The 14800-nt window shown below is 35.3% G+C and overlaps 1 protein-coding gene across 4 annotated transcripts in view; it reads right to left on the reverse strand.

The window, feature by feature from the left end:
• Window positions 1–14800, reverse strand: part of TBC1D19 (TBC1 domain family member 19) — a 141808-nt gene that overhangs the window by 97022 nt on the left and 29986 nt on the right. Inside the window, exons 2-4 of one of the 4 annotated variants that reach the window (XM_072808491.1) lie at window positions 13565–13637; window positions 12560–12605; window positions 6180–6255 (exon numbers count right to left, since the gene is read on the reverse strand). The exons of 1 other annotated variant lie outside the window; for it this stretch is intronic. In XM_072808491.1, coding sequence (XP_072664592.1) covers window positions 6180–6255; window positions 12560–12605; window positions 13565–13637 — 195 coding nt within the window. Of the gene's footprint in view, window positions 1–6179; window positions 6256–12559; window positions 12606–13564; window positions 13638–14800 lie in introns of those variants that run through there. 2 more of the 4 variants (XM_072808505.1, XM_072808514.1) reach the window with 2 other exon arrangements.

Here is a 14800-nt window from a genome sequence, read left to right on the forward strand (position 1 = left end):
ATGAGATTATGACCTGAGCCAAAACAAGAGTCAAACACTTAACCAACTGAGCCGCCCAGGAACCTCCTAAAAGTCTGGGAAGTTTTAAGACATAGAGTGACAAAACAGAAGGCAGAAAGATCAATTAGGAAGAGGATGAGAATTACAGTCACATAAAACTATCAAAATTTTCATTTTTATTTAGGTTACTAGATTGACAGAGAACTAAACAAGTTTAACCACAGAGCAAATCTTGAATTTGAGTATTACTGGAGTAGATAGAGAACCAGGCTGAATATCTCAAGCAGTACAGATAATAGAGTCAGACTTTCCAGGTTGAAATTCCAAATTTTCCACCTACTAGTTTTGTGAAACTGGACCTATCTAAGATTCTAAGAGTAACATGCTTCATAGGCTTGTCATGAATATTAAATGAGTAAATACTTGTTAAGCATTAGAATGGTACCTGGCACATAATTAGAGCTCTATGTACTTACTAGTACTATTTCACAAGAAAATTCATATACTTATATTTAAGCACACATTGTATATCAGTTTCTTCAAATACTCTTTCTCTAAAAGGTGTAGCAAAGTAGTTCCCCAAATATTTTACATGAAAACAGGGTTTCAGTCACATAAGTTTGAACACTGGATTAAACTAAACAATATCTTTACTGCAATATCTTTAAACATCTCAGAGCCCTTAACATGCCAAAATAAACTGTGTTCAACAAAATTAAGTAGTATTGAACTAAAACCCAAAGTATATAAAAAAAAAAATCCATGAATCCAATGATATAACAAATAACTGGAGGGAGGTAAACAACTCTTCCATGCAGAAACATTCCAAATAATTTCTGTAGACCCCACCTCAAGGAGGTGAAGCATAACTGTCTCACCTTATGTGTGAACCATAAATAATGACTTCCTTCCAAAAAGTACAGTATACAAGGGGGTGGGGATGAAGAGTGACTTCACAGTGGAGCAACCTCATAAATACTACCTCAGCCAGGTGATCCAGATCAACATCAATAGTGATAAACCATGTGGATAGTATACGCCCTGATATGATGTGATGAACATAAATGGCACTTTTTATCAATGGTCTTCCTCCAAGAAATCCCTCAGTCTAATCATGAGAAAAAAATCAGACAAATTCCAACAAAGGGATAGTCTACAAAATAGCTGACCAGTACTTCTTAAAACTGTCAAGGTCATCAAAAACAAGGAAAGTCTGAGAAACTGTCATAGCCAAGAGGAGCCTAAGGAGACATGACAACCAAATGTAATGTGGTATCCTAGATGGGATCTTGGAACAAAAAAAGGACACTAGGTTAAAACTAGGGAAATACAAATAAAATACGAACTTTAGCTAATAATAACGTATTAATGTTGGTTTGCTAATTTTAACAAATGTATCACACTAATTTAAGATGTTAATTATAGGGGAGACTAGGTATGGAATCTATGGAAACTCTATAATATCTTCTCAATTCTTCTGTAAATCTGAAAGTCTTATAAAAAATCAAGTCCAAGGCTGCCTGGGTGGCTCAGTCAGTTGAGCAAATGCCTTTGGCTCAGGTCATTATCTCGAGGTCTCGGGATTGAGCCCCTATCTGGCTCACTGCTCAACGGGGAGTCAGCTTCTCCTTCTCCCTCTGTAGCTCCCCCTGCTTGTGCACTTGTGTACGCACGCGCTCCATCAAATAAATAAATATAATCTTTAAAAAAATCGAGTCCATTAAAAAGTCATAAAATAGTGATTCTATGAATGAAAGGCACAACACTGGAAATATAGTGAGACTAATAGCACTATAGGATGACAAATAGCAGCTACACTGTGGTAAACACAGCATAATGTACAGTCATCAAATCACTATGAGGTACACCTGAGACTATGCTGTACACCTGAAACCCTGAAACTAATGTAATACTGTGTAGACTACAATAAAAACAAATACGAATAAATAACACAAATTTTTAAATAAATAAACTGTGATCCACCAAGAAGAAAGCAGTGTGGGCCTCAATTTCCAAACTTTTTTTTTTTTTTTTTTTTTTTTTTTCTCAATTTCCAAACTTATTTGTCCATGGAACCCTTTTTTGTGGAGCATCTCTCAGGGCTAGTATTCAGCAGAAAATATTCTGGGAAATGCTGATGCAGTATGAGAAGCCTCTTTCTCTCATCAGCCCAGAAAATTGAATAACAACTGCAGAGAGTTGATTCACATCCCAACTCAAGAGCTAAGTGAAGTTCAAATAACTCATGAGACTTTAATAGGAAAAAAAAAAAAATCAAAATTTTCCAGGCTCCAGTTCCAAAATATTTTCTTCTGACCTGTTTTACTGAATAAAAGGGGAAGGAAATACTAACTGGATTTTTTTGTTTGTTTGTTTTTTGTTTTTTTACTAACTGGATTTTTTAAAGGTTCTTTTTTATTGTAAAGGGCAAAGAACAACTTAATAAGGCACCACCTATGCCCAGGTCCTCCCTAGTGCTCCTAAAGAATGTTTTAGCTGCCTCCCCCATAGCACATAGCACTTTCTACCTTACATTACAACTACTTATGCTCAGGTCTTCTTTCAAAGACACTATTAATTTGACATAAACTTCCTAAGTTCTTGCTACATAAAGGCAGTATGCTGGATGTAATAGGTATATAAAAATGTTTTAAAATTGTTTTGTTTCCAAGAGGCTTATAACAAAAGTCAAAAAGATGTACACAGAAATTGCTATAATAGAATGCAATTTGTGATAAGAACCATAAAATGACACTGTGCTGCAAGAGTCCAAAAGAGAAAGAAAACCTTTTCGGGATCCCTGGGTGGCGCAGCGGTTTGGCGCCTGCCTTTGGCCCAGGGCGTGATCCTGGAGACCCGGGATCGAATCCCATATCAGGCTCCCGATGCATGGAGCCTGCTTCTCCCTCTGCCTGTGTCTCTGCCTCTCTCTCTCTCTCTCTCTCTGACTATCATAAGTAAATAAATAAAAATTAAAAAAAAGAAAAAAAAAAAAAAAAAAAAAAAAAAAGAAAACCTTTTCAACAGGGGTGATAACTATCATAGAGGAAAGATGTCATCCGAGCTGGCCCTCAGAAAATAGATTTTTCATGATGCTCAGCAGGCAATAAGAGCTTTCTAGGACAAGAAAACAAAAATAAGAAAGATGCAAGAGGGAAAGGCAAAATGATTCATGTGGAAGAACATTACAGAATAGTTATAAGACAGCAGAGATTGATAAAGTGGAAAGGGAAGCTAGGGACAAACAGCAAAGATTCTTACATGTTTTGCTTTGGAGGAGGAACTTGTAAGGCATCGGTAGTCACTGAAGATTGGTGAGAAGGCAATGAGATACTTTATAAGGTTTCACCTGCTATATAAAGTTAATTGTGGTAAGAGTACATATGAAGATGGGGAGAGAGACAAGCTGAAAATCAGGAGGTGTAAGAAAAAGACAAGGATGTGAATTAATGTCTGAAACAAAGTTAGCACTCAATAAAAGGTAGTCGTCGTCCTCCTCCTCATCACTCTGATCACCATGGTAATGGCCTTGATAATAATAAGGAAGAGAAGGCTCTAAGACTATGGGAAGAAATAATTTATAGGACTCAATGACTACTTGGATATGGAAAACAGAGATGAAAGCTATTTCAAGTCTAAATTACTATACTAATGATGAATTAAGAGAAATAGGAAGGTCAGGAGGAGACGTTCATTTTAGGAATAACATAATAAACTCAGTTTTAGACATGTTGAGTTTGACCTCACATCAGAAATGCACAGTAGATAGTTGATCTCTATGATCACTGGAGGTAAAAGGAATGTGGTAGCAAAGAAGAGGGAAGCTGTGGAGGCCTGAATAAGACGACCTGAATGTTCTTAATAAACTAAGTGGCAAATGTTAAAAATGAATGAGAGAGAGGTAGAATTTAGGGGCTACCCAAGTGTGGAAAAACTCTGGGAAACCCTAACTGGAAAGCAGATAATGTATGATAAATAACAACAAAAGGACGGACAGGCAGCAAAATGAATCCACTGAAAGATAAACAGATTTAGACTAAACTGATGGTAAACATAAAACTCATGTGATTTTCCTAAGTATTCCACAGTTTGGGAGAAGAAAATAGACGACAGAGGTAGCCTTACACTCAGGATCGGAATGGCAGACAGAACAGAAATCTAGAGGGGCAAGAGATGATGAGGTACAGGGGAGCACAATGCTGGGATGGTAGTTAGGCCATCCAGACTAAGGAACTTTTGTGCAAAGAGGAGAGAACTGCCTAATAGAACAGGGAGCTGAAGAACTAGATGACTCAGGGAGAATAAAGGAAGGCATGCAGACGCTAACTAGTAGAGGAGATATTTAGTGTGACCACAGTTAAAGAATCAATTATTTCAACAAATAGCGTCCCATAGGTTAAGCGCTGTGCTAGATGCTGAGGATAAAAAACAGTCCCTGCTCTGAAAGAATGAACAATATAGTGCAGGGATTGACAAGCTTCCTGTAAAAAGGCAAACGATAAATATTTTAGACTTTGCGGGTCAAAAGGTGTCTATGCAACTACTAAACTCTGACACTGTAGTGCAAAAGCATCCACTGACAGTGTGTAAATAAACGAGCAAGACTATTTTCCAGTAAAACGTATTTTATTAATTCCTATGATTTTCATGGGTCACAGATATTATTATGCTCTTGGCTTTTCAGCCAATTGAAAATGTAAAAAAATATTCTTAGCTTGCCAGCTGTACAAAAGCAGATGGCAGCGTAGATTTGGCCCACGGGCTGTAGTGTACCAACCCCTGAGTTAGCGGCTCAGTCTGGAAAGAAAAGAGAGGAGTAATACACACACACACACTTACCATTTGATGTGTTCTCAGCAACTAGCAGAGGCTTGAAGAATGGACCTGTTATTTACCTCTCTACCTCTTCTTTTCAGTCACGACAGGAAAATAACTTCAGTATTTTGCTTCTTACACCTAATATGCTAAAACCGATACTTTCTCTAAAACTTTCGAAATTTCAAATCTCACCAAAATATTAAAAAAAAATTCAGGCCCAACCTTTTTACTTTCATTTTTTTGAGTCTATATCTTTATAACAAAAAGTCAAACAATTTTTTCATACATGTATCATTTAGTAATTATGCTTTATGACATATCGATAATACTGTCTGATTGCTGGATCTGAAGGCACCACCCAAAGATCTGAAAATATTACAGATTTCCTGAAATATCTCCATGTTTTTTTGTTCATATTGCTTCCTTTCATCATCTAATTTTCAGAGTTTTTTAAACGAAAGTTGAAAAATTAAAAGTTGCCTCCCATCCACTGCTTGGAATGTGATAAAGCAGCAGAATATTTCTTCGGAGCAGAATGAACCACTGTGATAACTGAAGCTGGGTGATGGGTTTATAGGAGTTCTTTGGGGTATATATGAAATTTTTCATGATAATCTCTGAGACTATAATTGAGAAAAGTCAACTCTGTGGTGCCCCATAAGCCCCCGGGCAGCGGCAGAGAGTCGCACCCAGCACCTCGAGGGAGGCTGGCAGAGACCTTCTTGTAGGCAGGTGGGCCAGGCCACACCAACGTGAAGAACAGTCCAGAGGTCAGGTGCATGTAACAGAATCTACTAAGTTCCTATTTTAATGATTCTTTATAGTTTTTCTATTGAAAAGCATTTCTTTTTTTTTTAAGTGAATTTTAGTTGTTTTAGGACATTTTAGAGAGTAGGTTCATTTGAGCTCTGTAATAGAATACAGTACGATATAGCAGCCTGCTGTGAGAACAAACGTCCTTCATATACAGTATCAGTATCACTGGCTTCAAAAGCCAATATTTTAAGGGAAGCCCGAGTCAGTTCATCCCCATCTCATTCTTTTAATATCACAGAGCATGAGGAATAAATGGTCACATAATACTTTTATCACATTTAAAGTTTCAGGCCAGTATGGTACATGATTTATCCCTCCTTCTACTCACTGTTTTCAGGATTACTGTAGTTAAGTAGGTGTGCTCCTTGGTTATTACTGAGAGCAAAAAGGGAGATCATGCAAATACTATTTACATCGCTGGAGTGGTTCTTACCCAGACTTCCATATAATGTATAATATATGCTCCTGATACCAATAAGGTGCTCTCATTCTGCATTATAGAACTTGGTGTGGAAAACTAAAATAAAAAATAAACAATAGCCAACCTGTGCTTTCCTCATGTATACCAAAGGTTCTTTCAGATGTTCAGGAGGTGCAGCAGGATGACTAGGTAAAGGAAACCTATGGACAGAAAGAGGCAGCTAAATATTGTACATTATCTTGATAAATAATTAATTCTCTTTGTTAGAAATCACTTACCTCTGTGGTCCATGTTATAAACGAAATAAAATATCTGTCGGCAATTCTGAGTGTTTACAGAAGGTACCACAACATAATAAAGCTCTAATAAATCTTATCCTACTAGTATTACAGTTTTAGATTAGCAATTTAATTACCTGTTAAAAGTTGAATTGCACAATAATTTGAATCTATACTTTGAGGTAATTTTAAAATTACTTATAGTTTTGTAAATGCTCATGTAAAAATTGTCAGAACTGTATTGTTAGGATATAAATACTGTAACATTTAGAGGAATTTTTTAAGGTTGAAAAAAATTAAAAAAAAAAAAAGAAAAAAATTCATGAATGTGCTAACATATCAACTCTTCATTCTTCTCAATTTCCTTTTCCATTATGTATTTTTACATGATTGGATATAAATACTATCTTTCATAAGAACCATGTTTTAATATATAATACATGAATTTGATAAAATTTTAAAATGTTAATGTCTTATGTATTCTTTCTGTTGTCTAAGTAACTTTACACTCATATTCAAAATGTATTATTTTTATTAAGAAAACATTTATTTATTCAACAAATATTTGAGCCATTCTAGGTGCTAAGTGTATGGAGGTAATTGAGACAACATCACCTGTTCTCATATACATAACATTCTAGAGAAGAAAGACAGTCAATAACTACAGAAAGAAAGAAATTTATAGAACAATATCAGATAGTAATGCGTGCCACGAGGAGATGAGAGCAAGGTAATGAGATAGAAATGATTTGGAAGGGGAGGAAAGGTGTCTAGGGGAGCTAATACTTGAACTAGGACGTAAGTGAGAAGGAGCCAACCATACAAAGATCTAGGGGGAAGAATATTTCAGGCAGAGAGGCAGCAAGCACAAGACCCTGACTGAGGTAAGAACATATGGAATGTTTAAAAACCAGAAAAGGCCAGAATGGCTGGAATATAATGAATGAGACACACAGTAATGTGAAATCACAGAAAGCACAATAGGAAAACGTAACAATTCAACATTTACTTAGTGATTCCAGTTTCTTTCACAACAACATGTAACTCCTACTGGAATTATTCATAACACTTGTACCTACAGCAAAGCAGTCATGTTCCAATACTCAAGAACCATACACTGAATTTTCAAGAAATACCTTATCCCAAGGGGGACACCAACATGTAAAGTGTATATGATATATCAAGATTATTTATACTTATCCCAGGACCTAAGAGTAAAATGCTGAAATGGCCAAGGAAACATTTCTGGAATAGAAAAAGCAACCTGTTCTATCCAATCTCTAAAGCAGTTTTACCAAATGATCATTCTTAGCTAATTGTTCTTTCCACTGAAATCTGTACTTCATGTACCCAAATAAATCATCATTCCCCACTTACAAACGAAAAAAAAATTATCTATCTATATATCTCAATATTTCTTCATATATACAGATAGTTTGAAAAACATATTTCATACTGTTCATCATTCATAAGGGACACGTAGTTTAGAATTAAATATTGTTTTTAAACCCTTTCATTTTAATGATAATTATTTCTAAATTTAATAAAACTTAGAAATTTAGGATTGAAACTTGAGCACTTACTGATAATCTTAAATTACTTAATCCACAAAGAAGTTTATCCATAAATAGGTAATAAGAGGTGGCAACCCCAAAATCATTAATGTCAAGCCAAAATTAAGTTAGATTTTTATTCACTCAGAAATATTTAGTAAGGATCTACTAAGCATTTAAGGTACTAGAAATAGATCTGTAAACAAAACAGGCTCAAATTCTGTTCTTGTAGTGCTCCCATATTTACAGGAGATGAAGTTTGCCAGATAGGAACAAAGCACAGAAACCTGCACAGCACTCTTGACTCTTGCCTCCTCCTGTCCCAGAGTCCCCTGAAATACTTCTCATCTTTTCCACCCCACTGCCACCATTTTAGACAACCCACATCTCTTGCCTGTATTCATCTGACAGGTTCTTAAGCAGTCTCCTCTCCTTCCACTATGTTCAACCTATTTGTCAATTTGCCTAGCTGTTTAGCCAGGGGTAATGTCTTCCTTACCCCCAGTGATGGTATTTCCAGTGTTTAGCATAATTTGTGGCACAAACTGGATAACCAGTATACTGCTGAGTGAGTATAAAATGCAAATATGATCATGTCACTACTCTGCTTAAAATTCTAAAATGATACCCAAATGTTTTTAGGATCCGGTCTAAAAAGCTTTGAGGGACACCTGGGTAGCTCCATTGGTTAAGCAGCCAGCTCTTGGTTTCAGCACAGGTCATGATCTTAGGGGTCATGAGATGGGGCCTCACATCGGGCTCTGCACTCGGCATGGAGTCTGCATGAAAGATTCTCTCCTTCTGCCCTGCCACCCACGCATGTGCTCACATGTTCTCTCTCTCTTGAATCAATCAATCAATCGTTAAGTACGTAAGTAAATAAAATAAATATCGAGTCTTGAGGAAGAAGTAAGGCATCCCTTCGGCCTAAGGCATTCTTCTCTACTCCTTCCTCTGACTAACTCTCTATCTTAGCTTTTTTATCTCAATCTGAATATTGTGTCCTTTGGTAAGCCATCATGACATCCCCAACCTGGATCAAGTGCCTGCTCTCTGTGTTCCTTGTACTATCCCATCATAGCACTTATGTTGTACTATAATTGCCGCCTTAAACTATGTGTGCCCCACTGAGATGTAAGCTCCGTGAAAGCAAAAACTATCCAGCTTGTTCATTATCCTCAATTTCTAGCTCAGTACATAATACATAGCAAGTATATTTAAAGAAACATTCAAAAGGCAGTAAAGAAGAACTATGTGATTAGCACATTTTGGAAGTACTCTGGTCTACTGCCTGAGTACTCTTCCAGCAAATGCCATGAATGTCTATCAAGACGTAACCACGTCCTGTGATCTAGTGTATGGTACCCATGATTAAAACCTTTCCGTTTTTGGTCCACTACTGTTCAACATTCACACCTCTCTAAAGTGTGGCAAACATCTGCATATATCACCTATAACAGTAGACTATGGTGTATGTTTTTATAATATATACTTATATAGAAAGACTTTTTAAAAGGTTTGTTTACTTCTTTAATTGATATTCCTTAAAGGAAAATTATAGGTAACCTAATTCTTTATCAACTGTGCTACACAAAGTACAATGAAAACTAAGACCAAAAAAATAAAGTGCATATTCCATGTAAAGACTATCTTAATTAAGTTTTTTAGTAAGTTTAGGATTAATAACTCCTGGGTATCATCAATTTAACAAATATTGTGTGTTAGCATTGGTTGGTGGCCCAATACCTTCGTACCTGCTGACTCAATACCATTTATTTGACGTTATAGAAGGCACTAAAAGAAATGTAAAATATACTTGTTTGGTGACACTTTTAATACAAGTGAGACATAAGATGTACACATATGTGAGATGTAGTAAAACACATGTGTTTTGGATTCAAACAGCTGGAGGTCAAGACCCAATGCTATCATTTACTAGCCATATGATCTTCAGGACATTATTTAAGTAGTTTCAGCCTCAGTTTTCTCTTCTGTAAAACAGTTATAGTAATAAATTCCACAATCATAGGGTTGTTGTGAAGATTACAATGTATAAGACAATTCATTTAAAGTGCTTTTAGTACAGTGCTTGCGTAAAACACTCATTTAATTGCCTATTAAATATTAACACAATAATTAAATAAGGTCGATCCCATGACCCCAAGATCATGACCTGAGACAAAACCAAGAGTGGGTCCCTTAACAGACTAAGCCACCCAGGCACCCCAAATAAGTAGTCTTAAGTTGGAAGAACTAACCCAGGCTACAATTTAAGTTTTGGGTAAATGACAGAAAACAAAAATTTTTCTCTTTTAAAGAAGAATCAGAAAACAATCTTTGGCATGTTTACTAAAATGAAGTATAGCTCATGTGTCTACACCTTTATTAGGAAAGAGCGTGGTTTTTTTTTTTCCACTCCAATTATTTAACCTAGTGAATTCTTCTACTTTACTCTTTGCTTTCTTTACTTGTCCATCTAATGGTTTCTGTCAATGGAAAATGCAACACAATATACTAAATTCACTTTATTCTCCTGATTTATGTTAGGGGAAACACTTCTTCTCCAAGCTGGATGTGTCCTTCCCTGTGGAAAGAGCTTCATTACTGTAACACTCTTGGCCTCTCTCCAGGGCTTTACTTGTTACACCATTTTTAAATTTTGGAATAATAGGATCCCTGGGTGGCGCAGTGGTTTAGTGCCTGCCTTTGGCCCAGGGCGCAATCCTGGAGACCCGGGATCGAATCCCACGTCGGGCTCCTGGTGCATGGAGCCTGCTTCTCCCTCTGCCTGTGTCTCTGCCTCTCTCTCTCTCTCTTTCTCTCTCTCTCTGTGGCTATCATAAATAAAAATTATAACAAAATTTTTTGGAATAATAAACCAAACATGCTCACCAATGCTATTTAACTGGAAGTTTAAATCTATTTAATTCTGGAGTTCAGTTAAAGGATTTATTTTGCTCTTGCACTAAGCTATGTCCTCTTATCTAGTCTTTATCAGTAATAAAAGTAAGTTTTGATCTCCCATTTGCCTTTATATTTTATCTTATTTCTCAATTTCTTCAGAACCCAAGTGAGTAAAAAAGGTGATACTACTTGCTCCTTCAAAAATCCCAACAAGTTATTCAAAAATATTTATTTAATATTTACTGTTAGGATACTAAAAGTAAGACAATGAATGAAAAACACTATCCCTGCCATCAAGTAAAAAGGCACTCAGTATTCACTCATAGAACAAATTTCAGAAATGGACTGGACTACAAAAATAGCAATCATCAGTAATATCTCCTCTGGATGAGGATGATGAACAATGGATGAGAATCCACCATTTGTAATTACACACAACCAGATACTTTTATTACACCATTATTGGACAGAAAGACACACAAAGTTACAAGCTTTCTGTGTAATAGAAAAGAGATAAATCATCATGTTCATAAGTAACCTGTGGCATCTCTATGCATATTGTACATTTAAAACTTTACTTATCATGATAAACATCTATTCCTTGGTGACTAGGACCAGGGGTATGGTCATAGTCAACTTCAATTAAAAGCACTTAAATATGATCTTATTTAAGAATGTAAACCAACCAGGAAAATGATGACAAGCAAAGAAGCAAATACTAATTTTTAAAATGTGTGTCCAACCACAGGTTCACAGGCCTTCATCTGAGTCTCTTTATTTTATTTATTTTATTTTTTTTAATTTTTATTTATTTATGATAGTCACACACAGAGAGAGAGAGAGAGAGAGGCAGAGACACAGGCAGAGGGAGAAGCAGGCTCCATGCACCGGGAGCCCGACGTGGCATTCGATCCCGGGTCTCCAGGATCGCGCCCTGGGCCAAAGGCAGGCGCCAAACCGCTGCGCCACCCAGGGATCCCTGAGTCTCTTTATTTTAGAAATAGTTCTGATAAACTAGATTATCTTGTTTCCTAATTAACAGCAGATTAGAAGGGACAAGTTAGAAACAGAAGTATTAGCATCTAGAGAATGTGAAAGACACAGGCACACTGATAGCAGTAAAAAAAAAAACAAAAACAAAACATAAGAACTCCATTAGACTATAAACTCCATGAGGGTAGGAGTTGATTTCTTGTTCTATATTATATTCCCAGTGCTTAGCACACGGTAGGTGCTCAGTAAATAACTGATGAATAATGGAAGACTGAATAAACTATAAACGCTAACACTCCTTATTCTGTGTAACGACAAATAGTTTTATACACCTCAACAGACTCTGAGGGCAAGTCCAGATTAACAAAAATATTGATTTTCTTAATAATGACACCAATCTTGCAAAAAACATTTAAAAAGTTAATTATATTTAGAACAGTTGCTTTATAAAGACAGATAAAGGGTTAATATCCAAAATGGCAATAAAAAGAACATTGATAAGCTTCAGTTTTCTGAAATATTAACTTATTTCCCTAACTACACTGGATAAATGAATTGTTAACATAAAAATTTCAGTGGTAAAAAAACCTTACCTATTTATGATTCATTCTCAGGCAAGACTGTAATTTTTCAATGTATTAATTTAAATGAAATGCTATATAAATACTAATGAAAAATGTAATATAATGAGTGTACACAGCAATACTATATTCATTACTTACAAAGTAAATACAGCTAAACATAATGGTATCTCAAAATAGGTAGAAAAAACTCACACACTCAGTTCACTATAAACAGCATTCTGAAGTTTCTTCTCCCAACCTATTTTTTAAAAAAGAATAAAATACACAAACATATTAGTTTTAAAAATAAGCACACATTATAATTAAATTTATCTCACTAAAACTCTAACAGCATATTTATTTGTGAAATAACTTCTTCAAATGCCAATTGCTGTGTAAGTGTTATTAAGGAATGAAGTATTTCCTACATGTTCACAGTGTCTGTTGGCAAACACTAAGTAGCAAAATTATCAATATGACACTATTTTTTAAGTAAAACCATTGCACCATTTTCTCATGGTTGGAGGAACATTTCCTTCTTCCACTGCTAAGGTGCTCAATTAATGCCAAAATTACAGCTGTCTACTGTACTACTAGTGCTATGAGGAATGTGCCAAGGGAAGGGCAAGAAACATCCAGGCACCTGATAGACAGATCGTAACCAATTAGTTAAACTAACTAGTCAGCAAACTCCTAAACAACAGAAACATTATTATGAGGTACCATCAGACCAGTTAGCTTGGCCACTAACTACTTGAACTTAACCAGTTAATATCTCAAGTAAGCCAATTTCCGAGTGCAAAGGTTAGAAAATACAGAACCTCTTTTCTTGCTCTAAAAGAAATTAGGGTTTTCTTTTTCTTTTCTTTGAAAGGATAGAAAAGAGGAGGGGGAAAAAGTGTAAAAGGAAAAGAAGCCATAAGTGGAAGCAAAAGAGGAGGTGCTTGGCGAGGGAGATTCTTCATACATTCAGGATGTATTTTGATCACAAAGTAAACTACATTCAAAACTGATTAGTTTAATCAGTGTTCCTGAAGTTTTGCAGTATTTTATTGAAATATCTGAAAGTTCTAATTCTCCTCAAAGAGAAAACTACCCAGCCACTGCTTCACAATTTTGAATGAGTAACTGAAGTGTGAAGATAAAATATTCCCTCCAAATGAAGTATTTCCTTATTTTCCCTTAAAGAATTAGGAGAGAAAAAAGCAACTTACAAACCTGATATTTTAAAGAATTCCTTAATATCTTCTTTTAGTGATTCAAGTTTAATCTCAGGTCTCTGAAGACTGGCCTAATTTTAGAAAGAAGAAGAAAAAGAAGAAAGGAAAAGACAGAGGTCAAAAGAAAGTCATTTGGGTTGATATTAAATATGAATGAAAAGTTTTATAAGAGGTGTCCAAATGTGCATACTATTTTAAAAATCCCATTTTGAAGTCCGAGCACCTTTAGATAATAGAATTATCTAGAATAGCTCATAATAGAGAAGACTTTTTTACCTACTCTTAAAATACAGGATCTGTGATGGTATACCGTAGTCTACTCAAAATATAAAAACTTGCAGCTTATAAACACTTAACATTTTTATCTAGGACTTTTATCTTTGTGAATACTTAATATCTATTTTTCTAGCAGGAAAAATACTTAGCTTTTATAAATTCATTTCCTTAATATTATATCAAACATATACTGTGGCATTTACACCTAATGGCTTAAAAACCCAGTTGCATCCCTTACAAATGGATCTCTGAATAGCATCTTCTTCTTTGGATTGCTGCTCAATGCAAACCTTTATTTGTTGTGCAGATTTATGGAAAACACATAAAACTACTAGTTCACAAATACTTATTAGTGTCTCCTTCATCTTCAAGTGCATGTTTTCTATTCTATTGGTTTTTCACACTGTAATTTTTACCAAAAGTAATAATTTCTCCAATTTATAATGGCTTTGATTATTTTCAAAGTGTTGATCTCTTATCATCTAGTTCTATCAAATTCTAAAAGTATTCCTTAAGAAGGCATTACTATTAGAGTAACTAATAAGTATTTCAAATCTAAGAAATCAAACATTGATCTTAACTTCCACTCACTATTCTTTCCTTCTCATCTATTTTTTAATCCCAATCAAGGAAATTACCATGCACCAGATATTCTAAATCAGAAAATTTAGTTATTCTTAATTCTACTCTAACCCCTCAAAGATTCAACCCCTTTCTGGGAAGATGGCATTGGAGGCAGTGAGTTATTTTTTGGTTTGGGTGCTTTTTTTATTTTGTTTTTTAATCTCTCTGATTTCCACATAAAAACAGTCCGAACAACTGAATAGGAAAACCAAAATCCCATGGAAAACATTTACAACAAAACTTAGTGAAAAGATATCCCCACAATAGTTGGGGACAAACAAACAACCATAAGACCTGTATGGTATTAGCATTTATGCAGGAAAAAGCCAAAGGA

Source organism: Canis lupus, chromosome 2, assembly GCF_048164855.1.
Source record: "Canis lupus baileyi chromosome 2, mCanLup2.hap1, whole genome shotgun sequence".
In the NCBI taxonomy this organism is placed as follows: domain Eukaryota; kingdom Metazoa; phylum Chordata; class Mammalia; order Carnivora; family Canidae; genus Canis; species Canis lupus.